General features: G+C 37.9%; 1 protein-coding gene across 1 annotated transcript in view; it reads left to right on the top strand.

Annotated features, from left to right (window-relative positions):
- The window catches only part of arap2 (ArfGAP with RhoGAP domain, ankyrin repeat and PH domain 2), a 176,115-nt gene that overhangs the window by 137,092 nt on the left and 13,064 nt on the right, over positions 1 to 25,959 (top strand). The window contains exons 19-28 of the mRNA XM_059354942.1: positions 1,262 to 1,325; positions 1,855 to 2,018; positions 3,105 to 3,317; positions 3,536 to 3,641; positions 5,147 to 5,294; positions 7,776 to 7,853; positions 16,523 to 16,597; positions 17,349 to 17,466; positions 23,209 to 23,337; positions 24,897 to 25,033. Coding sequence (XP_059210925.1) covers positions 1,262 to 1,325; positions 1,855 to 2,018; positions 3,105 to 3,317; positions 3,536 to 3,641; positions 5,147 to 5,294; positions 7,776 to 7,853; positions 16,523 to 16,597; positions 17,349 to 17,466; positions 23,209 to 23,337; positions 24,897 to 25,033 — 1,232 coding nt within the window. The remainder of the gene's footprint in view (positions 1 to 1,261; positions 1,326 to 1,854; positions 2,019 to 3,104; positions 3,318 to 3,535; positions 3,642 to 5,146; positions 5,295 to 7,775; positions 7,854 to 16,522; positions 16,598 to 17,348; positions 17,467 to 23,208; positions 23,338 to 24,896; positions 25,034 to 25,959) is intronic.

The following is a 25,959-nucleotide window of genomic DNA, read 5'->3' on the forward strand; positions in this document are numbered from 1 at the left end:
ATATGATTAAACATAGCTAGTAGCCAGTTAGCTTCTCTTAAACCACAATTTTTCGTTTTTTACACTTAGTTTTTTTGTCTGTAACAAACAGGATATAACATAGCTAACAGCCAGTTAGCTTAGCACAAAGATAGCTCATGTTAGCCTAGCTCTGTCTGAAGGTTAAAAAAGAAGCTATAGAGCAAAATGAAATAACATATTACATCGTGTTTGTTTGAGATGGCCAACAAAAAAAGAAACGCGTTGTGGTTTAAGCTAAGCTAACTGGTTGTTGTTGGTAACTATATTTATAACACAGCATAAGTGTTATGTTAAACCCTTTCTCTGAATCCTCAATAAATAACCCTCCATCTTATTTAGTAGAGCATGAGAAGCTTGTTTACACCATGACAGAATGTTTAATTATTTAGTAGTTGCTTATTATTGAGGTTTCTAGTTAGCAAGCTATCAATCTCCAAAAGTCAACACTTTACAGTATTTGGTTGTTTTCTTTTTGATAGTTTCTTTTATATGTATCCAGTGGAAACTTGAGAGAGATGAAAGTGCCAGATGTTGTTGCTTGGAGATTTGTGACTCAACTGCAGAGCCTCATATCTTTCCTTGTACTTTTTCTGTTGTGTCTGTGATTGTTGCCATGATCCAAGCAGCTGCTTGAACCCACGGAAGCGATTATTGCAGAGCGTTTGAGTCCCTCAGCCCAGTTTGTCTGCAACCTTGCAGTGTTATTTTAAAAGATTGATTGTACAGATGAAAAATGACAAGAACTCTGTAAGTTTTTTTTTCTCTCTTTTCTTGTGGTGTGGTTATAAACTTCCCTCAGTGCAATCCCATTTGGCTGCATTCCCCCTTCTTGTTTAAATCACATTTAGTGTTTTAATAATACAACAACACCACCCATGACTTCATGACAACTAGGCAATGCTGTAGTTGGATGCATTATGCCATTTGACTACTGTACTGTTCGCTCACTTTTCTGTCCGCCATACATAAAGACTAGTCACATTTCTAAATATATTGTGCAGTACATTATTTGCAGTGATTGACTTGAAAAGAAAATTAATACTTAAGAGAACAGAGACCTTTCAGTGACGGGTAATGAATGCATTTTCGTTTCATGGCGAGGCTTCTAAGCAATCATGCTTTTGACAGATTGTAAAACTGCAAATGTCAGATCTAAACACATTACTTTGAATTGCTCTTTGAATGTGAACAGTTCTGGATGCTGCATTTTCTACAACTTGTTGCCCTTTCCCCCCCCCAGCTGTCTCTACACATACGGAGGGTGAGGACAAGATCCAAGTCCTGCTGATGGTGGAGGGAGGAAGGTAAAAGTCTTTGAAATAATAAAAAAAAGTGCACTAATTATCTGCATATTTGCCATACAGTATGATGCATTATGTAAAAGCTGTAAGCTTTGATTTTACCTTTGTCTTGTTAGTCCGAATGCACTTTACCTACTGTAACCATGCGCAGTAATCAAAGTCTCGCTAGACTGCCTGCTTCAGTTTCAGAGACGGTGAGACTGCACGTAACGCGAGCCAGTCTCCCTTTTAGAGTAGTCCGATGAGAATTTGTGCTTACTCCGTTAATTGCTCTTCGTTTGTGTGTTTTTGATGAAACCTCGTGGGAAAGCAGTGGTTGTTTATAGATGTGTGTTCTGCAGAAGCGCTTTTGGATTCCTTTAATCTTGTTGGTTGTTTATTTAATGACTTTGCAAGGCTTTTCCAAATATATGAACAACTTTAACATCTTAAAATATGAAACAACATATTGTTACTGGAAATTATATCACGGTGGGCTTCATTAATGATGACTTCTTGTTTTTCTCTCTCGCTCTCTTTTTCTCTTTAATAGAACAGTTTACATTCATGGCTTTAACAAGATGGACTTTTCACTGTGGCTCTCTGCCATCACACTGGCTGCTGGCACAGATGGCAAGGCGCTCAGCGACCAACAGTTGACTAAATACGGTGTCCCTATTATAGTCGACAGTTGCATCGCTTTTGTCACCCAATATGGTGAGTTTCATTATACTTAAGGGGATAAAGAAAAGTTTTAAAAAATATTTCTGTACGATTATTATTATGATTCCCCTTGAGGAGCTGATTCCTCCAATATGCTGCATCCTGATGAGTATTTCATGCTTTTTAATTTTGTCTCGCATAATGTGGTGACATTATCCCAGCTCCCTTTTCACCATATGCTTAGAAATTTAGAAAATAAAGTCCCACTTTTCATTGCATTATTACTGCAGGATCCACTTGCAAAATATAAACCACAGACTGTTTAAAGTTAACTTTTCTTGTGCAGCAGGGTCAAGTACTGTTATAACAAATTCTAAGTTACGCTTAGAAGCTAACGCTCGGTTAGCAGGGTGCATCCCTTATATGTTAACTGTGGCATTGATCAGAATGCTAATTTTGGCTTGTGAAAAAAAGGCTGAAATAAAGATTGAATAAAGGCTTCAATTATGATCTTTTAGTACAGGGATGGGCAACTTAAATACTGGAGGGGGCCACAATTTTTCATGGACACTACCACAGGGCCACATATAGGACCATGAACTTAACCAGATATGATGAAACTGCAATTTTAAATATGTTTACAGTGCAGTAACTTAACATATTTCATGTTCAAATGCTTGTACAGCAGTATAAATAGGAATACAAAAGGTTTGAAGCAAATAAATATTAACCACTTACTGTGATTTATTTATTTTTAGTGCAAGAACAGCAGACCAACATTGATTGCAAGAACTAATTTTGTGCATTTTTACACTGCACTTTTAAGATTTCATGCTCAAATGCATGTAGTTGTACTGAGGGCCACTTCATCCATTAGGTCGATTATTCCCTTATAAATATAGTTTCCTAGGAGGAGCTGGACATTGTGGCTGGGGAATGCCCTGCTTAACCCGCTGCCCCCGCGACCCGGCCCTGGATTAGCAGACTGGAATGGATGGGTGGATAAGAAATCTGTGCCATATCCTGTTGCAGGCACTACACATTAGACACTGACTATATGGCAAAAAAACAAAAACGCTGAACATAAAGTAATGAGCCTTATGTCACTCTATTCTTCCTTTTTTCTCACTTTGTAACCAGGTTTGTGCCAGGAGGGGGTCTACCAGAGGCCGGGGGATCCTGGTCGAGTGGCCCTGCTCCTGGAGGAGTTCACCCGGGACGCCCGTAACGTGAAGCTGCGGAAGAAGGAGCACCAGCTGGAGGACGTGACGGACATCCTGAAGAGCTTCTTGTCCCAATCAGAGGACGCCCTGCTGACCAAGGAGCTTTATCCATACTGGGTGTCGGCTCTGGGTATGTGAGGCGTCTGGTAGGGGCGGGGGCACAAGTTTGTAAAACATATTCCAGCGTTATATGACATGTGAGGGAGGTTATATTCTTGTAATACACTTTCACAGATGAAAAAAGGTATAAAAAAAGAACAGTGTGGCCTTCATTTCTTTTGTGTCCATGGTCGTGTCTCATTTTATTATATTTACTAACTGTTCATTCTCATCTGTGTGTTGTTGTAGATGAGAAGGACGAGAGGCAGAGAGTGAAGAAATACTCCACTTTCATTGAGAGTTTGCCAAAGATAAACCGGTCCACCCTTGATGCAGTGCTCCAACATCTGTACAGGTATACCAACACAATAGCTTCCACACACACAAGCTGCAGATTTAGTTAAAGCTTGTTATGAACTACTTAAAAAATAGGTAATGAACACGTCATGCAACATTCAACAGTATAGTTCAAACAAAAATATTGTCATTTTTAGTCTGTATGGGTGCTATCGTTCACTGGTTACTTTTCAGATCAAGATTTTATATAAAAAATCTTATGTGAGGCTTATAAATTACAACACATTGTTCAAGAATTTGTCAAAAAAAAATTATCTGAAAAAAATATTTAAAAAATCGTGATAATAATCGAGATCGGACGATATGAAAAAATGTATATCGCGAAAAATTTTTTTGCCATATCAGTTAGCATGCTAAAATGTCACTGGACAGTTATGTGAAGCATAAATCATATTGTAACTCATCAGAATAGCAAGAAGACTGATAGATATCTCTTGTCTCTGACTGGACTTGGAGCTGATAGAACAGGTGTGGCTCTACAGACGCCACCCTGCATCACAGACATAACAAGTGCAGAGACTCAAAGGTCCTGCTCTCTGAGTCGCCCTAGGGTTGCTATTTGTCACCTGCTGATTAGCCTTATGTCCCTTCTGCTTCACTAATGATCCACTCTCCCCTCTCTGTTGTGTGTTTTTCTTCCGGCCAATCAAGTAGGATATGTTCTGGTCAGATCTCGGATTTAGTCGGGGAGACGGTATGCAGAGTGGGTTTGGCGCTAGGTCCTTAAAATTAAGATGAAAAGGAAAAGGCTGTTTGTTTTTATCACTGAAGCAACAGCCTTCCTTGATTGAAAGTGATGAATCAATCCCATATTGTTTGTACCGTTTGTTGGCATTTTGCAAGTGAGACAGATTGAGTTGCTTATTATTAAAAAGGCAGGCAATTTACAAACACAGAATTAAAGCATGTGGCATAAATATAACTATTTTTTACTTAAGGAGCCTTTTTTCCTCTTTCTTTTTTTGTGTGGAAAATTATATATTTCAGGTTTGTTCTCGTTTACCAAATGTGTTTATGATTTTCAGCCTTTTCACTTTTTTTTGATATTGAAAACAGACAGCTTTATGTGCAGAAATTATTTATGTGCAGAGCCAGAGATGCTAAAGCGAGTTGGATCCTGTCCTGCAGCTGCCCCTCGCTGCAAATTTGTTTTCCACCTCTAGTTACATTTGGATAGAAACACTCTGCTGTCTTGATGTCTCATTCACTGATGCTCACATTACACATTGCTCCCTCAGAAACCTGCCGTGGATAGTCGTGATTTAGCTGCATTATGTTAATGATGTAGGTTGTTTGGAGAAGACTTAATTGGCCCTTTGCAGAATTTGGACCGAAGCCTAACATTTCACTAAATTATGTGCGTGTTTGTGTCTGAGTGTACAGTATGTGTGGGCATGAGAGATTGAATTATTGAGCAAAAGATAGGACCTGCTTGTGCTGATCTGTTTGTGTGTGCGCAGATACATTTGGGTTATTCTAACCACGTTCCTTTCTGTGATTCAGGATTCAGCAGTGCTCCCACCTCAACCACATGCCGAGCGAAAAACTGGCCTCTGTTTTCTCCTCCTGCTTGTTCCAGACTCGGGGACAAACCCCACAGGAAACTAACGTCGTCCATGACCTCATCAGCAACTACATTACACTCTTCAGTGTGAGTCAGAAAGGGGTTTTTTTATTTATTTTTCTGCCACTTCATAGTGTTAGCAATGGTGAGAAACTGATTAGAAGACAATGAGGAGGGTGAAAAAGGGCTGGGCTGAGTGCGGTTGCATGATTCGGGTTAGATATTATCTGATTTGTATTGAATAAGCATTCATAACATCATTTATAAAAAGATATTATCACAGTTACAAAATTGGTATCACCTGCCTACATGGTTACCAGCCATGGAAAACTAATTTTAAGTCACTCTGCTCAGCTGTAACAATCTTTGCCCACTGTGCTCTGCACACATGGACTGAAAACACAGAGATTATATTGAAAAAACAGGTCACCTCGAACAAAAAATACCATTGGAATCTTGTTCAGGACATTTTTCGCTTGAGGCGAAACGAGGCCAGGCTTATGACTCTGAGTTTGTTCTATATGTGAGGAGCAGAAAAGAAACATCAGCTTTTTGTAAAAGAAAAAAAATTGTCATCATACAGTCGTTTCAAATGGAAAAGATTTGAAGGACTCTAAGTGAGTTATTTTTGAGTAAAATTATTTTTGTGCGTGTTGGACTAAAAGCTCTGTTAAGGTGCACTGCAGCAAGTTTAGTGTTGCAGTTTTTAAAAGTTTGGGGATATGCAAGAGACTGCAAAAAAGAAGCATTGACCCAATGGGTCAAGCTCCAAAAGCTTGAAATCATTTCCAATAATCTATACCCAATAATAATAATTTGACCTAGGAAATGCCCACTTATTTCCTCGATGACATCATAATGGGTCAAACTTTAGAAATCTACCTCCAGATTCACAGAAGACGTGGGACAGGAGACATATTTTCTAATTTTCAGGTTTATACCTGCATTTTGAGCTTTTACTGGAAGATAATAATTTGCATGATTTTCTCATATTGTCCATCTGAATATACCTTTAATCGTGAGTGATGGCCAAATGAAGCTTCATGAAGCATTGTATTTATTTTCTGAGTTCACTTCATGACGTTCTTTGTTCAACAAAGGATCGAAAGCACATCAAATTGCCATTCCGTCAGCCTTTTTCTGTAACCCAATAGTGCCATTTAGTGGTGTCAACAGATACAACTAATGGTTCATGAAGCTTCATTTGGATATCACTAGTATTGACCCTCTGCCTGAAACGATACATTTCTCTTTTAGTCTGCCCCTCAAAACATCCCTGATTGGAGCTTAATCTGCTTTTATATGAAAAAAAAGATGGAAATCTTTTTACGACATGAGATCTTTAAAAAAATGTACTTTTTAATTTTGAATGAATGTTACTGGTGAAGGTTTACTGACAAAACTATGGAAAATATCTAGATATCAGCTCTTAAATTAAACTCTTATAGCTATTTTACTCAATACTTGGTTGGAGCTGTTTGACTTGAACTACTGGAAATGGACTTTTCCATCATATTCTAATGTATTGAGATGCACCTATAGTGGTAAATAAACTAGAGCCTTAACTGAACTATTTTTAATTCTAACAACTGTGGGAACAGGTGCAGTACATGCCCAGCTAGATTAAGGGTGACTCTCTAGTCAATAACAGGTGAAAAAACATTTAAATCATTCCTGTATTACCATATTGCATATCTAAACTAAGCTGCGCGCATGACTTTATTTACACTCTCTCACTTCAACCATCTGGGGAGCAGAAAGTGTTGTTGCCAAATCTCCACAATTGGCTTGACTTTGCTGATGTGTGGATGGGCGGGGGTGTGGGATCAATGTTACCCTTGGAGAGCTGCCTGGCTTATGGGATACGCAGCACAGAGCGATTGCTAATTCCCAACAGAACGCCTGGATCCCTCTTGTTCTGACGTTAAAGGAGGGGCATTCACTCCAAATCGGTTTCGGGACGCCATCATTCGCATGACAAATAGCCATAAAGCTCAACCAATCATGAGCCCAATAGCAGTGAATACACGCTGTGACATAAAACGAGTGAGACATCTCGCTAATTAAAGCGCCAGTTCTGTGCTGGATGTAGTAGACGGGGCCCATTATCAGGCCTAAACACACACACGACGAGTTTGTGAGGGTTTTTTTTTTCCTCCCCCCCAATCTCCTCCGCCATTCGTAGAACTCTAACAAAGCAAATTGTTCTCTGAAAATGATAATGGTGTAAAAAAAAAAAAAAAAAAAGTTAGAATAAAAAAATATCATTTCCCACACAGAGCTTTGTGAAAGAAAAGAGTATTCACTCGGTGCTGAGCTGTGTCAAACACTCACAGCCAACTTCGCTCTTCAAAATTAGCTTTAGAAGTGTTAGCTGAACGACCCAATTTTACAGTGCGTATGATGCTTTTTTTTTTACTGGTTTAATCTAGTCTTCCATGGATTGTATTTAAGGGCTGGAATCAATCTCACCTTTGGAAAATGGTTGTCTGATTCCATCAAGCAATTTAATGTTTCTCCTCAGTTTGAATCCTCATGTGTTTTTGTGTCATTGTGTGTGTCCGACAGGTCAATGAGGACCGGGTGCAACAGATGGAGAGAGAGAATAGTTTCATCACACGCTGGAACGAGAAGAAGGACGCCACAGTAAGTCGACCCGCAGATTCGAAATGGAAATCACCAATGGGTGTTCTGTTTTCATGTGTGTGTATTGATTCGCCCGCATGCGTCAGAGTCTATCAAATCAGGGTTTCGTTTGAACAAGTTTCCTGTTTTTCGAGCATAAATGAAGGGGGGGAAGGAGGAGGAGGAGGAGGAGGCAGGAGCAGGCGGGTGCAGAAAAAGGGCTTTGTTCCTGTTAACCTTTACGGCAGGTACTTTATGCCTGGATGCCTCAGCTGAGAAAAACATTTGGTTCAGATAACTGGGGGAAAAAATTAAATCACATGCTGCTGCCGTTGTCGAAATCTGAAATAAGTTGTTTATGCTCCCGCTCCTTTCTGCACCTTGTCCGTAGGCTTTCAGAACTTGTCTGCTGCTGTGGGTCAGGAGGGTTACTCAGTGGAAAGCAAGTGCTATTATAAAGCTGTCGGAGGTGAAAATTGGGACAACATTTTGGTTATGGACACGAATTTGAGGGTTTTAAGGGCTTTAAGCTAAGAAAAAGATGGTAGAGTTGCTAGTCTTTTCATTAAGAAGAATCATTTAGTGTAATTACAAGTCAGCATGGTGACATTTTCTCTGATAGGATAAAAGATAAGCTTATTTTAGGGATGATTTAACATTTTAGCAAATTTAAATACTGCTTAAAGTAGGGATGGGCGTTAGGAAGAATGCTGCCAACTCGAGCATCTACAGTCATGGAAAAAAATGATTAGATCATTGTTTTCTTAAATTTCTTGTTCATTTTAATGCCTGGTACAACTAAAGGTACATTTGTTCGGACAAATATAATGATAACAACAAAAACAGCTCATAGGAGGTGAAATTAAGAGCTGATATCTAGACATTTTCCATGGTTTTCTTGATAATAACCAAAATCATTATAAAGCATTAAAATGAAGAAGAAAGCAAGGAGAAAACAAGGGCGGTCTAATATTTTTTTCCATGACTGTATAATGTTAACGATCAATTAAAGATTAATTGTTACATACATACATACATGCATGTTTTTATACATACTCTGGTATGTATAAAAACATGCATACATGGTCAAAATAAAAGATATATATACACAGTACTAGGCATACCACGCAAAAGACTGTTTTGATCAAGTACGCTTTTATTTTGAAGGGACGAAAAGAGACTTCCTGTCGATCGTAAAAAACTAACTCAACTGAGATTATACTGTAAAGATAACGTCAAGGAGTTCAATGTTTTATGTTTTGGCCCCTGAAGAGGCATGAGGTTAGTTTTCACAGTAATCTTGCATGTTTAAATGTGTTTTGTGTTTAAATAAGTTTTGGATAAAATTAAACTGAGTAATTCACGCTAGCGAGGTTTGATACAGTAAGCTAGTTTCGCTCAAATTAATACTCTTGTATTTCTGTGTGTTTTATAATTGTTATTGCAACTTTCAGTTTGCAAACTGAAGCTTTATCCAGCGTGACGTACAGTCGCAGAACTGAACGATCGGCGTGTTTCAGTTCAGTGAGTACTAATACGCAGTCAGAGATAAAATTAAAATGAAAAAATACACAGATCGATTAAAAAATACACATGATCAACCAAATTCTTAACAACCATTAATTGATGTTCCATTAATTATTCCCATCCATGGCTTAAAGTCATTAAAATGTTACATTTATCATCTACATTCACACAGGACTTACTTATTTTGTCTTATTTTCATCCTTCATGTCAGTTATTATTGCACTCTGGCTTCATGTAGACGCAAGCAGTTTACAGTGATGTCTTCAGGGTTGTGAAGCAGAAGCTCCAGAGCCACTGAACCCGGTAAACTTAACCATCAATTAGGAAGTGAAAGTGAAGCGAAAGTTGCAAGCTGTAACTTGGAATGCCCCCAACATTCATCCAGTACATCCAGATCTGCTTTCAACCTGAAGAAAGATGAAAAAAGTAAAAAAAAAAGAAGTAATTTCCCACGCACAGATATATGAAAGCTGCACTTTGGGTGTTTTATGTATGCATGCAGTTTATTTATAGTGGTATATGGCTCAGGTTTATATAAGATATCATATACAAAAAAAAAAAGTCCTTAAGTGGGTTTTATTCAGTCGACTATTGCAGCTTTTTTGGCCTGGGTTGATAGTAATAAAGTAAGAATACATTTTCTTTTCAACATTCATCACATTTTCAATAACCGCCAATCATGGAAATGGTGACGGATGGTCATGAAAACATGTCTCAAACCATCAACATTCACCCTGAAGACGTGTCTTGGATTATTTGACAAAATCAGGACCGTCAGAGTGATTTCTTCTGAAAATGGAGCCACTTCCATCACGGTGCAAGTTTAAGACATCTGGATTGGCAATTTAATAACAAGACGAGGAGTCTGCAGCTATTCTATCTGCTCTGTAGGGCTGTGCTTATAAGCAGAGCTCTATTTTTTTGCTAAATTGCCAAAAAAATGGGAGGAAATCTAGAAGGAAATTTCATTTTGTGTTGATTTTGGTGACCCCGGTGGACCGCCTTGTGTCGTATCCAAGGTTATTATAGAATAGATATAATAGAGAACTAATAAAAGAAAGACAACTAGAATTGAAAAAAAAAACATTTTGTTAACTGAATTAAAAATAAAAATGGAGAAGCTTTTTTTCATATATAAATAACTAAAACAAACTCAGTCTAAAAATGAATTAAAACGAACAAAACAACAATTCACAATGAAATTAATATGAAAACTAATGAAAAATCCAAAACTGTTATAACCTTGGTTGTAACGACCTTAATCTTGCTATCGCATGCTTTTATTTTGGAAAGAAGTGAAAGAAAGACAATAATAATATAATATTCCATGTGTACTTTAAGACATCTCGATCACAAGGGGGCGATCTTTATCAGTATCAGCTAAAAAATATAAATAGACAGTGCTTAACTATTGTTTTAGACCACCGGTTTATGCCACAGCTGTCCTAAATTAACAGCATTAGTAATTACATTAAAAATTAAAAAAAATGTTTTGTTTCTATTTTATATATATATATATATATATATAGTTAAATACATAAATAAAATAAAATAAAAAACTCAGATATCTTGCGTATGCACATATATATACATACATATATATAAACAAAAAAATAAAATAAAATAAACAAATAAAAAAAAAGTTTACACAACAAAATGATGGCTGCATTATACAATATACATTGATATTTTTTATATTCTTTATTATGTTTTTTATATCTGTGTGTCTGTATCTTTCGACAATAAATTTCCCCACTGCGTGGTTAAATTAAGTCATATCTTATCTTAATGACAGGTGTTCTAATAAATTTGTTAAACACTGTATATATAATATAAAAAATAAAATTCTCGAAAGAAAAATGTCCTTCTGCTAACTAGCTAACAAACTGCCAAATGTATCCTGGATTATTTAAACAAAGGTTCTTGCGGTCTGCGTGCCTTAAATCGTTTTGTCTGATTTCCCCCAGAGACAGACTTAAGAAATAACTCTATAGAAACAGCCAGACGTCTCGCTGATGGTCTTGTTTGCTTATAGAGGTCGTGTAGAGGCACCGGCATTAAATCCAGCCTGTTCACAACCAGGTAAAAACACCTTATTGTAGCTCTTGAATGCACTTGGATACCGAGACGAAGTGCACTTTGACTCTGGCAGGAAGCTCGTCTCTGCAGATGGAGGTTCTGACCTCATTCGTTTCCTTTTTAAGGTGCAGAATGACAAGAAGGCCTGTACCCTGTAAGTGGATGGTATGGCCAGACTGAGGGAGTTAGTAAATCAGTGATATAATGAGGTGCGAGGCAATGTCACGCCTTGTAAGTTAGAAGTGGCACTTTAAAATCAATACTTGCATTTACAGCCAGGGCGAGTGCAGCGAGAGTATGACGTTAGTAAAGATTTGAAATACCTTCATTTTCATATAATCTTCCCATAAGTTGTAAAAAAGGCTTAACATTTAACTTTTGGTCGCTGGCTTCTCGAACAGGCAATCAACATCTATATTTCCTGTCCAGTGTTTATTCTAGGACTTTTTTCAGCAGCGAGGGTAAAGGGTTTTTTGTCCCATTGGATGGTGTGCGTGGGTAGTTATCAATCAGCAATTTATGAAGTATAAAAAATGACACAAAACTGCAAAACAAGCTTTAGAACCAGTGTTTCCCACAGGATATCCAGACACTTTGATGAGGGGACCCGAACAAAATAGGGTGGTCTGGGGGCATCCTCCCCCATAGAATTTTTTTTGCCCTAAAAGCTTGAATATGATGGCCTCTCCTACATTATGATGCCACTATTTATGCATATTTTAATGAATTATTGTAAAAGAGAATAAGGGTTCTTCTATGTTTTATTTAAGGCAACATAGTTTGACAGTCTTCTTGTAAATGATGTGGTGCTCTTATTTTGAAAGCTACATACAGTCATGGAAAAAATTATTAGACCACCTTTGTTTTCTTCAATTTCTTGTTCATTTTAATGTCTGGTACAACTAAAGGTACTTCTAGCAAGTTCATTTTGTCTACTCTGAATATTATTCTTAGGTTTCTTTTTTTCGACAAAGGAAAGTAGGAGATGTTTTTTACCTTGTTTCGACTGACAACTTCAGTATTCGTCAAAGGCATCAGCTGATCGCTGTGATGTGTCCTTTAGCGGTGTTCCTCATGGGGCGTGGTCAACCTGACAGACCTGTCAGTTCTGTACCATCAAATATAATGGTAACAACAAAAATTTCTCATAAGAGTTTAATTTAAGAGCTGATATCTAGACATTTTCCATGGTTTTCTTGATGAGGATTTTGGTCATTATCAAGAAAACCATGGAAAATGTCTAGATATCAGCTCTTAAATTAAACTCTCATGACTCTTATTTTTGCTGGTATCATTATATTTGTCCAAACAAATGTACCTTTAGTTGTACCAGGCATTAAAATGAACTTGAAGAAATTGAAGAAAAAGGGTGGTCTAATACATTTTTCCATGACTGTATGTTTGCTTTAATTTTGAAGGCGGGTCTAAAACGTTCTTACTGAAACGCTTTGTTCTCTTCCAGTATTGTTAGCTAGCCCTTCGTGCTGAAGGGCAGTCTAACCTCACTCACAAACTGGAGTAATGCTAACAGAGTGCTTGCGCTGCTGTGATTGTTATGACATTTCCATTTGCTCGCCCCCGCGGCGATAGAGTGCTGTGGTCACTGCTACAGAATTTAAAAAAACAAACAATCCCCTATTCTGAAGTAGCGGTGGGCATAATTTAGCACTAGCAGGCCGCCACTACTACCGCCACTGCTGTCTGTCTTTTCTACTCAACATTTTTAGTTTCTAAAGTGCGGCCGGTCTGCCTCCCGTTGCGTAACAATGAAGGAGACGGAGGAAAAGTGTACTCAGCAAACCAAGATGGCTCCATATCTGTGTGTGACATTTTCACAGTGACAGGTTTCGCTCCATTGGTTTGAATTACTGTCATTTCAGGGCCACAGGAGTCCTCCCTCTTATCAAACAATAGTTCCAAAGCCAATAATGGACCCCAGTTCACCTGCACATTATAGAAAGACAAAGAAAAAGTAACTGTAGTTTCCAGATAGCCAAAATGAAAGGAAACCTTTTTCCTGCTCACTTAGTTGTTCATTTTCTGGAGCTGGCCAGAAATCCGGATTTGGTGCCTTAAGTCTGACCTTGTGTCCGTCTATCTTTTTTTTTTTCCAAAGCTAGATTTTTACTCTTACTTGACTTGTCTGGTTTTTCACACCGAAAAAGTCAGTTTTTAATTGCCTACCGAGAGGATTAGAGCTCCAACACATGGAGAAAGGTGCCATGATTTGTACTGACAAGAGCAATATTACCGAGAGTTTGACCTCCTGAATGTCAGGCAGAAAGGCCATTAAAAGTCTTCCTTTTAATTTCACATAGGTAACGTTCAGTCAAAGAAATATTAATCTCTTTCATCTTGTATCTGTTGATCTGTGAGTCAAAAACACCATTGTGATTTATCTTGGTTTGTGTTTTCACTCCCACAGTTCACCTTTGTTGTTGACTCTTATAAGTCTCTTATAAGGAAACATGGGATTGTGTTTTTAGTTTAACAAGAGGATCGATACCTCTGTTATTTCTATGCAGCTGCAGCAAGGATGTAATTAGCTTAAATTAGCCTCCAGCTAAAGCTAAAACCTCTAAAGCTCAACATGTTGTTTAACCCTTTGGAGGCTTTGGCTTCACTTTTTATTCTGCCAGTATATACCACTTAAAAAATGTCTACCATGCCATGTTGGTTTAAAAAAAATTTCAGCACAATCTCACCGTTGACCCTGTTTACACTTGGTTTTAAAATGCGTCCTGGACGGTCAGATCACAAGGGGACAGATGAGACACATCAACGTTTATATGTGTGTATCTCGAGTTGACCACTTGTGACCAGATTTCATTGTGACCTACGCCACTACCTCTAGAAGGTGAAATTGTCCCATTTAAATGCGCACATTTGTTTTTTCAGGCAACAAAAACTGAAGTTGCTAGTTGCTTTGTAAGCAGTACCCTTGTAAACGGTATGGTAACGATGTGAGTCGTTAAGTTTTCTTTGGACCGAATCTTCTGCTAAAATCGAGATTAGATTTTCGTTAGATTAGATTATCTTGTTTCACTTGCACCCCAACCACCTACATCAGTCCTCTCCATTTTTCATCAGAACGACAACACGGCCTGTGTTGATGACATATTTTCCCGTTACATCCTTGTCAGGGACACATGAGGGCGCATCTGCGTTTATACTAGGGTTGCAAAATTCTGGAATTTTCAAAGTTAGAAACTTTCCATGGGAATTCATGGAAATAAACAGGAAATTTACAAAATTCAAGGTTGGACCTTAACAGGGGACTTAAATATAGTTGGGGAAAATATATTTTAGCATATTCTTGATGAGAACAACCAGATTTAATGCAAGTCAAGTAAAGTCAAGTCAGGTCAAGTCAAGTCAAACTTTATTTATAGAGCACCTTTAAAATAACCGGGGTTGACCAAAGTGCTGTACAGATATCACAGTTGCAGAAAATAAGGTTAAAAACTGAAATACTAAAATACATAAACACAATGCAACAATAGAATAAAAAATAAAAATAGAATAAAATACATTTTTATTTTAAAATTTGAATAAAATTTTGTTTTTTGCCAGATGTCCACTTAAACTTGATTAAAAGCCAGGGAGAAAAAGTGTGGTTTTAGGGAGGATTTAAAAACCTCAAAAGATCCTGCAGATCCGATTATTATTAGGTTATTCCAGAGCCTCGGGGCCGCTGCCACAAAGGCACGGTCATCTTTGGTTTTAAGTCTGGTTTGGATTTCTGGGTGCAAGTACACCTGAATATCTGCTATTCCTCAATCACAGGCAAATAGCACAGGGCTTACTGTAGGGCTGCTGAGGCCACGCCCCCTACATGCACCGCGCATTCCTCCACCACATGTTCAAATCAACATATACATGTTAGTGGGAGAGGGGCTCCTTTAATTTTTTTCATTTAACATTTTGAATGGGAGGGGGGATAAGTAATATTTAACTCAACATTAATGCTTTTGTTGTTCAATCAAAGCATTGATTGTTCAGTCGTATAATTAAAACTTGATACTGTAATACTTACAAATAAATCTGTTGAAATTTGGATTTTGAAAATGTCCAATATATTCCCCAGGTTAACTTAAGTTTCTGGAAATTTACTAGACATTTTCCACCCCTTTGCAACCCTAGTTTACTCTACAAAATATATGTGGTCAAATGCGTTCTAGACCAGAGTTATTACATATACTATCAATGTTATGCTCTTCCTGTCATGCAAAGCTGATCTGTAAATCCAGCCTTCACTTCCCCAGTAGATCAAACCTGTCGTCAGACGGAAGCGAGGCGTTTAGGGAAGCAATCAAAATGCGGACTGCATCATTATTCTGCAGCCATTACATCATGCAATCAACCTTTACTTCATCACGATAAGTTGCAGCAAAACAAAAGTCTGTTGCCACTTTAAACCTGACATTTTCTTTAGCAAACGCTGCTTATTTACCCCTTTAGAAATTCAAGTGCAAACAGTAGATGACCAAAATTAAAGTCCTTGAGTTTGAGTTACAGAAAAGCAACAATTTGTAAGGGTGGTAAAGGTAACGTTGGATAAAAATATTTCCTTTTTTCTGCAGTGTGACTTGTGCAAATACTAGATTGAGAAAAGACTGTTAGAGTGTACTCATATTTCCCTCTTGGCATCTCTGCTATGCTTTAAGTTTTTTTTTTTCCCATTCCCATAATAACCCTTGAACATTTTTCTAGGTGCATCTTCAAAAGAGGAATGTTTAAACTGACAGCGCACTTAAAGTTAACACCTAGGGAGAGCATATCAGTTTTAGTGTAGGTGAAACATGCACCCTGCGCTTCCACCTTTACAAGTTTGTCTCACATGTTCTCTTTATTTAGCCGGGTTTTGCATTCCATTAACGCTACTGGGATTTAGTTTGCCTCCAGCTCAGAAAACGACCTTTGGTTTCCACAAATCCTCTAACCGTTTCTCTCACTTTTCTCCATTTAGATTCATGCCACACCGGTGTACGAATTTAGAAGAAAAGCCAATTAATCCGGCTGCATTGTTTTTGTAATTCAACTGATCTCTCCGTCTCACTATTTTCTTTCTCTCGCTTCCGCAGTTCTCTCCAGCTGGGGACTTGATCTTCGAGGTGTACCTGGAAAAGAAAGAGCCAGAGAGCTGCTGTTTAATCAAGGTATAAGAGTGCATGTATGTGTGTGTGTGCATGTGTACTTTCAGCTGGCAGGTGGGCATGTGAGTCTGTGTGTATGACTGCTTTTCCCACAGGTCTTTCAGTGGTAAGGGTGAAATAAGAAAGCGGGAGGGGAGATGGAGTGTGGGATGAAGGCAGGTGAATGAGGGATGAGGGCGGGTAGAATGAGAGGTGGAGAGGTTGATAGAATAGGGCTGAGACATTCGTGGTTTAACCTGATGGGATTACCACCCCTGAAATAAATCAAAAGCGAACCAATCAAAGAAACGTCTGATTTAATTGTGTGAGTAATTGCATTTTACAAGGCACGCGGGCCGCTGCAGGTTACGGACTCCCTTCACGGGTCGGCAGCAGCCGCGGAATAGGGACGGGGTTAAAGAGGAGCGCTCGGCAGCACAGTTTGACTTTAATGCTCTGCTTTCTCTCCGCGGAGTTAAGTCGCACATTTGCTCCATCCAGCCCTGTTCAGGTACACCTAATAACTTGACAAAGAAGTATTTAATCAGTGTACATGGCTGCGAGTCAGATATCTGTGCAGTTAGTGTTACATGTTAAATATTGAGTGGGTCCTCAAAGGGAGAAGCGGTTGAAGGCAGAGATATCGATCCAGAGAGCTTATGATCCCAGCCTTTATATGCAGTGCAGGATGTGCTTACTTTGTTTCGATTGTTTTTTCTGTTATTTGTTTTGCTGTTGGTCTCACGGTGCATTTATCTGATTGTGTTTGCGGCAGGTCTCTCCCAGCATGAGGTCCACGGAGCTGGCAGAAACGGCGCTGAGCATGAGGAACGTCACGTTCAGTGCAGACGACTCGTGGACCACCTTCGAAGTCATTGAGAATGGAGAGTTGGGTAAGCAGGATTGAACCCTGTTTAAGAGTCGTCTTCAGTCACCTCATGATTAGGGTTGCAAAGGGGTGGAAACTTTCCGGTAAATTTCCAGAAACTTTTAATGGGAAGTTAGGCTAGGGAATTTGGGAAATATTCAAAATAAAAAAAAAAACATGACGTTTCCATAGATTTATTTGTAAGTAGAACTTTAATTATTTTATTGAACAATCAATTCTTTCATTGAACAACTACAACATGAATGTTGAGTTAACCCATTTAAGCTGGGAAAGCATTACCGCATTTCTACCATTAAAACAGGGGGCACTATTGAGTTATTCTACCATTAAAGCCAGGAAAACGAATACGTCGTTTTGTAGTATTTGTAGTTTTTGTAGTTTAGACCTATTTTCGGTCTCTTGGCCAATGAAATGCATCAGAATACATGTGGGAGTGTCGCAATGCAACATGGGACTTTTACAGAACTTTGAAATCATGGCAGCAGACGACTATAACGGAGGGAGCTCAGATATAACCGCTATAAGCTGAATTTCATTTCTATCTGCTACAGAGGCTGAAAAATCGATTATTTAGTAGTCGTTGACAATTCTGTTGAATTTCCAGAAAAGCTTCAGGTTTTAGGAGGTTATTTTAAATCGCCATAGGTTTTACAGGCATTTTTTCCAGGCGTTTTAGGCCTAAATGGGTTAGATATTACTCCCCCAACCCCACCCATTCAAAAATTAAAAGTAAAATCACCAAAAAGTCCTGTTGAAAATGTTAAATGAAAAGAGCCCCTCTCCCTAGAAAAGAGTTAAATTTAACATGTAAGTGTTGACTGGAACATGCGATGGAGGAATGTAAGGGGCGTGGCCTTGATAAGGGGGCGTGGCCTCAGTAGCCCTGCAGTAAGCAGTGTGCTGTGTGCATGTGATTGACAAATTGGAGATATTCAAGTGTACTTGCATGAAATCTGGTTGTTTTAGTCAAGATTATGCTCAAGAAATATATTTTCACCAACTATATTTAAGTTCCCTGTTAAGGGCCAACCTTGAATTTTGTACCTTCCCTGTTTATTCCCGTTTATTCCTATAAATTTGTGTTAATTCCCATGGAAAGTTTTCCAATGATTCATGATACTGATTTACATCACAAAGCATCCTGAAAAAATGTTTTTCATGACAATGGTAAATGGACCTGCACTTATATAGCGCTTTTCTAGTCGCTTTGCAACCACTCAAAGTGCTTTACACTACAGACAGTACTCATTCATCCATTCACACACATTCATACTGGTCGCCAAGGCTACCCTTAATACCAATGCCACCATTGGGAATTCATTCACACACCAATGGACGCAGCATCAGGAGCAATTTGGGGTTCTTGCTGAAGGATACTGCGACATGGAGGCTGCCATGGAACTACCGACCTTCCGTTCAGTGGGTGACCACTCTACCAACTGAGCCACAGCTGCCCCAATGATGTGTGATTATCTCCAACAATTAGAGTTCTGGTCAAAATGAAGTGTTCAAGGGCCCGAGTCCTTGTCACAGCAGATCTGGGTTCAAATCCGGCCCGAAGGTCCTTTTGCTGTATCCCTTCACCTCTGTCTCCCATTTCCATTCTCTATGTCACTGTCAAATAAAGCATGAAAATGCCAACAACAAAAAAATCTAAAAAAAAAAAAAAAAAAGGGTGAGAGGGACTGTTAACACCTCAATAGGTCCCAATAATTTCCTTTTATTGACATTATTTTTGTAGTTTTCTATTCTACAAATACAAACGAACATTTCAACAGACAAGGTGAGGGCACAAGATTAATCTGAAAACTACCATCAACATGGGGCTTACGTGAGAAGATATTTTTTTAACTCTAAATATTTTCTTCTGATCTTTTTGCTGGATAGTAAGTTTTGCTTCTCAAAATCACTTTTTGTGCGAATGACAGAGTTTTTTCACCTTGGGATGCTTGTGTTGTTCCTGTTTCACACCAGTCACACTATAAATACATCATCACACATGCCCACTTGCTTGACAACGTCCTGATCTGTTCACACTTGGATTCAATCAGACATTTGTTCAAGGAAGCTGGCAGTCCCATTCTTGTCCGGTCCAACTGATTCGGACATTTGTATTCTCACATTCAGCCTTTAATGTCCAGGTAAGTCCAGGCTGATGCAAACGTTTACCCTTATACTGTATGATAGTGGTAGTAGAGATTCAGAGGCACAACAAAAGTCTCCAGCAATTAACCTGTTACTTTGATGACACTCTACATCATGGGTCTCAAACTCGCGGCCCGCAAGCCAATTGTGGCCCTCGTGACGATATTTTGTGGCCCTTACCTTGATATGAAAGTTTAATGTGAGTTTTATATGAATGGTACTTTACGGTGTTGTGTGTGGAAGGTCCCTTTAATTACTTTTTTGGTAATTTTGTGTCTTTTTTTTGGTAATTTTGTGTTGTTTTTTTAATAATTGTGTGTCTTTTTTGATAATGTGTCTTTTTTGGTAATTTTATGTCTTTTTTGTAATTGTGTGTCTTTTTTGGTAATTTTGTGTCCTTTTTGGTAATTTTGTGGATTTTTTAATAATTGTGTCTCCTTTTTAATAATTTTGTGTCTTTTTTGGCCATTTTGTGTCTTCTTTTCAGTCATTTTGTGTCTTTTTTTAGTAATTCTGTGTCTTTTTTTAGTAATTCTGTATCTTTTTTTGTCATTGTGTGTCTTTTTTAAGTAATTTAGTTTTTTTCTGTCATTATGTGTCTTTTTTAAATAATTTTGTGTCTTTTGTGATACTGCCTCCAGCGGCCCCCAGGTAATTTGAGTTTGAGACCCCTGCTCTACATCAACATCACACAAAACGTGTTCATGCGCGTCATTTCTTCTCTTTCTCCTCTCATTTGCTGTCATCTCTCCACTGTAGGTGTCCAATAACCACATAACATGCCCCAAGCATTTTTTTTTAATCTGTGTTATGTAATTTTAATTTTTAGCAATATTTGTTTGTTGCAACTAAACCATAATTACATGATGGTTAAGTGTTGAGTAAATAAAGTAAAAGTCATGTTTCGAACCTTAGACTTAATCAACTTAAACCGGCGGACCTTCCTCCCATCACACTGGGATGCAGTTTAATCAACACCAAAATTTAAATTAATTTTAAAAGGCAATTTGTTTCTTTTCCACAAACAAAACGCCTCCTCACTAATTACCACTTCTTAAATCTATTTGAACAAATTAAACAAGCATTGTTTTTGTTTTTTTGTTATCAACCAGAAGAGCATCTTTAGTGACAAATGCTGTTTATTTTATGTTGTTAGACAGAAGGCCCAAGAAGTAATTTTTTCTCTAATTGAAGTTCCAGATTCACAAAGGCCTAACATATGTAATGATGTTGCTACACAGTGATCTCTCTCAACATGATTGTCTCTGCCATTGGAGCCTGTGATTTTGTCTTAATATTACAGTGTGTACACACAATCTGTTAACTCTCCTGTTATGTTCGTTACTCAGGAACAGCAATAATGTTCGTGGGTCAGTTTGACTCAGGGTATGTTTAATTATCCAAAAGTGTCACAAATGAAAAAATCCCAATAAACATTGTCTATATTTCTTTAATAACTCCATTACGGACCATTTCAATCGATATTTAGTGCAATGGTGTTCTTTACCTCTCACAGATCATGGTTCAATTCACTCGTTTTTCATAAAAAATGCATAAAAACTTTTTTTACATACATTGGAAAGACCTACATATAGTGTATACAGTCATGGAAAAAAAATATTAGACCACCCTTGGTTTTTCTAATATCTTGTTCATTTTAATGCCTGGTACAACTAAAGGTACATTTGTTTGGACAAATATAATGATAACAACAAAAATAGCCCACAATAGTTTAATTTAAGCGCTGATATCTAGCCATTTTCCATGGTTTTTCTTGATGATGATTTTGGTCGTTATCAAGAAAACCATGGAACATATTAGTGTATATTATATATTAAACTCTTATGAGCTATTTTTGTTGTTATCATTATTTTTGTCCAAACAAATGTACATTTAGTCATACCAGGCATTAAAATGAACAAGAAATTGAAGAAAAAGGATGTTCTAATATTTTTTCCATGACTGTACAATGGTTACATGAAGTTGATTTTTTTTTTTTATTTATTTAACATTTTTCTTTTTTTTTCTTTTTGTGAAAAAACACTAACAATTCAAAAAAAAAAAAGTTTAACTTGGAAATGGGACAATTTGACTGGCAACATAACAGGAAGGTTAATTTGTATTTTCAAACAAATCATGTTTTTTAATTGCACTTCTGCTAATTTGAACCACTATTAATATTTCCCCTTGGCATTATAGTACAGGCGCCTGTTGCATGACCATTAAAAAAAGTTTCCCTTCTGTCAAATCTCACATCTAACAGCAGTAAAAAGTCTTCTGCTGTCATCCACAGTACATCCAATTAGTGATTGATGCGTCACATCACCATTTAAATGGCTATTGAAATCCAGGGCATATACAAAGATCACACTTACTCTCATCCAAGGACCTCATGATTAGAAGATTATGTTATCTCTCTAATGAACCAGTGTCTGCGAACACGGAAGCACAGCGAGAAATTAGCCAAGCATCGTCGATTTGATGATATGCACATTAATTAATCATCTTCACCATCATATGTCATAAATTACCTTCATCTTCCTTGCATGATTGACCCAGGGAGCTGACCCACCTCATCTCGCATTAATATGCACTGACGGCGCCCGGCGCCTCACACACACCCGCATTAGATCACAGCACGGGAATCGGCGAGCAAGGGGAAGTCAAAGTTGAGCTTTTGTCGCCAAGTTGCTTAGCTGGCGGTCCCCGTGCACTTTTCATCAGTTCACTGTGAGTTTACACTGCGCTCTTATGTTTGTTTTTCTCCTCACAAAGTTACAGAGGACACGCCGTCCTCTTCTAAAAATGAAGGTGTGTTGAATACTGAATATATTTGCTGACGGTTCAGCATATTTTCCATGGCAAGACAATATGTCTGTGGAAGAGTAAACAGTCAAGCTATTTTGAAGGCGGTAGCGTGACAGGTTTTGCTCATAAAACCATAAAGAAGGGAGGGAAAGTGCGTTAATTAGCCATTTTGGAGGATAGCTACAGATAAACACTGTTATCGAGGACAATAGGCAGAAAAGGGGAGCTAATATTTGTTGGGAAATGAGGAACTAATTCCATGGCCTGGGTCTGCAGAGATTCCAGAGAGAAGATAAGCCCACTGTTATGAATAAGTTATGCCGTTGTGGCTCTTTTTACCTCCTTCGGTTATGAAAAATGGGGGAGTGTAGAGATGGAGGCATCAGAGCAGGGGTGGTGGTACACAAATTATCTGCTTTCTGTTTTTTTTTCTGTTTTTTTTTTGGCTGATAGCATGTACCCTGTTCACCAATTAGGAAGAGATAATAGGTCTATTTTGCACATGAGTGTGTTTTTATAATCAGGTCCTGATATGCTGGAGATAAATTAAACTGCACTGTGATGAAAATGGGGAGAACAACAACATAATTTTGTTATTTAGTTAACTGGAATTTGTCATGGTTTTTATGATATGAGGCTGTGTTTTGATGCTTTGTTTCATGCATTTATAATTCATGTAACAAGACCAAATGGCTTTGTTGGCGGTTGACTTTTCTGACCATTGCTATTTCCGAGCAGATTGACCTGCTAATTATTCCCCTCCCTCTGACCCGTGCTCTTTTATTTTCAACAGAGCGGCCGTTGCACCACAGTGAGAAGATTCTTGAGCAGGTGCTGGAGTGGAGTGCCCTGGACTGCCCTAGGTCTGCTTTTCTTGTTCTAAAGAAATTTACAGGGGCCAAAAGAGTGGCTGAGGGGAAAGGTACAGTATGCGATTGATGGTACAAAACCTTTAAAAATATTACATTTAAAGGCAAAAAAATGTTTGTATGGTGTATTCAGACAGAGGGTGAATACAGGTATATTCAGACAAACAGTATGAGAAAAAATGTGTGTTTTTGAACATTAAAGCATGTAAACTTAACTTAAAATACCCAAAAGTATTCACCTGAAAATGAGCATAATATGTCCCATTTAAGACCTGATGCTGGGTTGTTTATGACAGAAACTGAAGTGCAAAATAAAGAAACCAGGAAACATAATAAAATTGGAAATTTTAAACATACTACTATCCAGCTTATGCTTATACTTAATCAGCTTGCCAAGTAACTTAACAAAATTAGGATTTTATTATTTAAAACACATTCACATGAGTCATCTGTAACACCTGAAAACCATGTTGTGATTGAGATTTCATTAAAAGCTGAGAAATGGAAATAGAGTTAGCTAAAAGACAAAACTGTTAGACCCTTCTCATTTATCCATTACTTCTAGCTCAGCTATCTGCAATCTTGACATGCCCAATTTTCCACAAGACTCACCCGCTTTACTAACATGCCCTCTGAGATAACCACTGGTATAACATAGTTATCTTAATCCAAGCAATGCTCTTTTCCCAAAACCTAACCAAGTAGTTTTTGTTGCCAAACCTATCCAATTAGTCTTTGTGCCTAAACCTAACCAAGTACTTTTGGTGTCTAAACCGAACGAGGATGTGTCCTGTAGTATTGTTCCCCTGCAGATAGACCTATTTGGGATAAGCCATTGAAATAGCTTGATTTATTGATAAACAGTTGAAATCATTTGCTAAATGGATAAAAATGGATAAACCAATGAAAAAGTTAGCAAATACCTTGGAAAAAGTAATGGATAACCAGTTGAAATCATTAAATCAATGGATAAACCATTGAAATAGATTTTGAAGACAGAAGTCATGAATAAATCGTTTGAATGGTTCGCTTAAAATAATGGATAAAGGATTAAAATGGCAAGCTAAAAGTATTGGACAAACTGTTAAAGTTGTTAGGTAGAATAGTGGCTATATCATTGAAATAGAAAGCTAAGAATAAGTAATGATTAAAATGTTTCAGCTCAATTTGTAAACACTTGGTTCTAAATTAAAAGACTATACATATATATAAATAGATATGTTAATTTTGGCCATGTATTTACATAACTTTCAACTCAGTTCCTTAGCGGTCAGACATATACTAATATAGGTTATGTATAGTTATTACAATACAATTAACATACTGTTTGATCAAATAATCGTCTAGTGATATTCTCAATAGCTTTAATGGATACCTTGACCCAGAAAATGTATATTTTGACACCGAGATTGACCATCTAAGTGGCTTGGAAGATATATGGGTTCTCATAGACTTTATATGGGTGCCATCTCCAATCTGCCATCTTGATGAAGTGTCTCCCATGAAAAATTGAAACTTATGGTGATAGAGAGCATGTGGAAAAAAATTACGCCTACTTAACTAAGCCGCCTGACTAGTATTCTTCTTTAACTGCTCTCTCTGTGTCTAACAGTGGACCAAAGTCAGGTTATTAAAGGAGACTATCTGAAGTTCACTGACGGATCCTCCAAACTGCTCTCGGGGCACAAGTTCCAGGACAAATACGTCGTCCTGCAGGCAGAGAAGCTGCTGCTCTACAGAGATATCAAAGTAAGTACACTTTCATTTTCAACTTAATCTTACTGCCACATCTATGGTAAACACTCGCCACCATGGGTTTTTTTGCATGTAAACACAAAGTATCAGGCTGAGAGTGTTCTGTTTCATGAGGGAATTGAAAAGGTTATAGAACTGCTTTAGAAAAATGAAATGTGTTAGAGTGGCGCCCACATAACTGCAACCATCGGCGTGAACTCCGCCCAGACTCTGTCGGCTTCATCTCCCCGGCCACATGCCTGTTTCGGGGCTCCAAATCTTCGAATTAAGTAGGAAAATAAAGCCTGCTGATGGAGGCGGACTTTACACTCTTTGAGAAAGGAAGAATGCAGCGTGGTTTTCAGAGAAGACCAGCAGGCCCGAGTTCCCTGGAGGCCTTTTCTTCTCAGCACATTTCTGCAGTTGAAACATGGGATTCGTAAAGGAGTGTGAAGAAGTGTTAATAATTGATGGAGTTCTGGCAGTAGGGGGGAGGGAAAATGGTGAGGGTGTGTGTGGGGGGGGGTGATTTCACTGAAAGCTTTTCTAAATATCAAGTTGCAGAAGAATGTGGCTAATTACTGTGTAAATACAAAGGAAATTAGAAGTGTTGTGAAATATAATTGATATTCTTTGGCCTCTACAATTGTTGCCAGGTCTGTATTTAGTGCAAATTATGCTGGGAAAAAAAACGGGACTAGGTGGTGGGTTGTGATGTGTAGGTGTCAGATGCAAGCCATAACTTTGATTTTGTTCGCTTTGTTCTCTTCCACTTTGTTCTTTGTTCTTTGTTGCTTGGAAGAAAAGGTTTGCTGGTAATGATTCAAATTGATTGTCATGTTGTTATGCTGCACGGATAGTTTGATGCCATTTTTATTTTATTTTGGTTTGTTAAGTTAAGTCGAATTTAAAGTGTTTGGCTCTTTTTACTCGTTAATTTA

The sequence above is a fragment of the Centropristis striata genome, chromosome 17 (assembly GCF_030273125.1).
Source record: "Centropristis striata isolate RG_2023a ecotype Rhode Island chromosome 17, C.striata_1.0, whole genome shotgun sequence".
Classification (NCBI taxonomy): Eukaryota; Metazoa; Chordata; class Actinopteri; order Perciformes; family Serranidae; genus Centropristis; species Centropristis striata.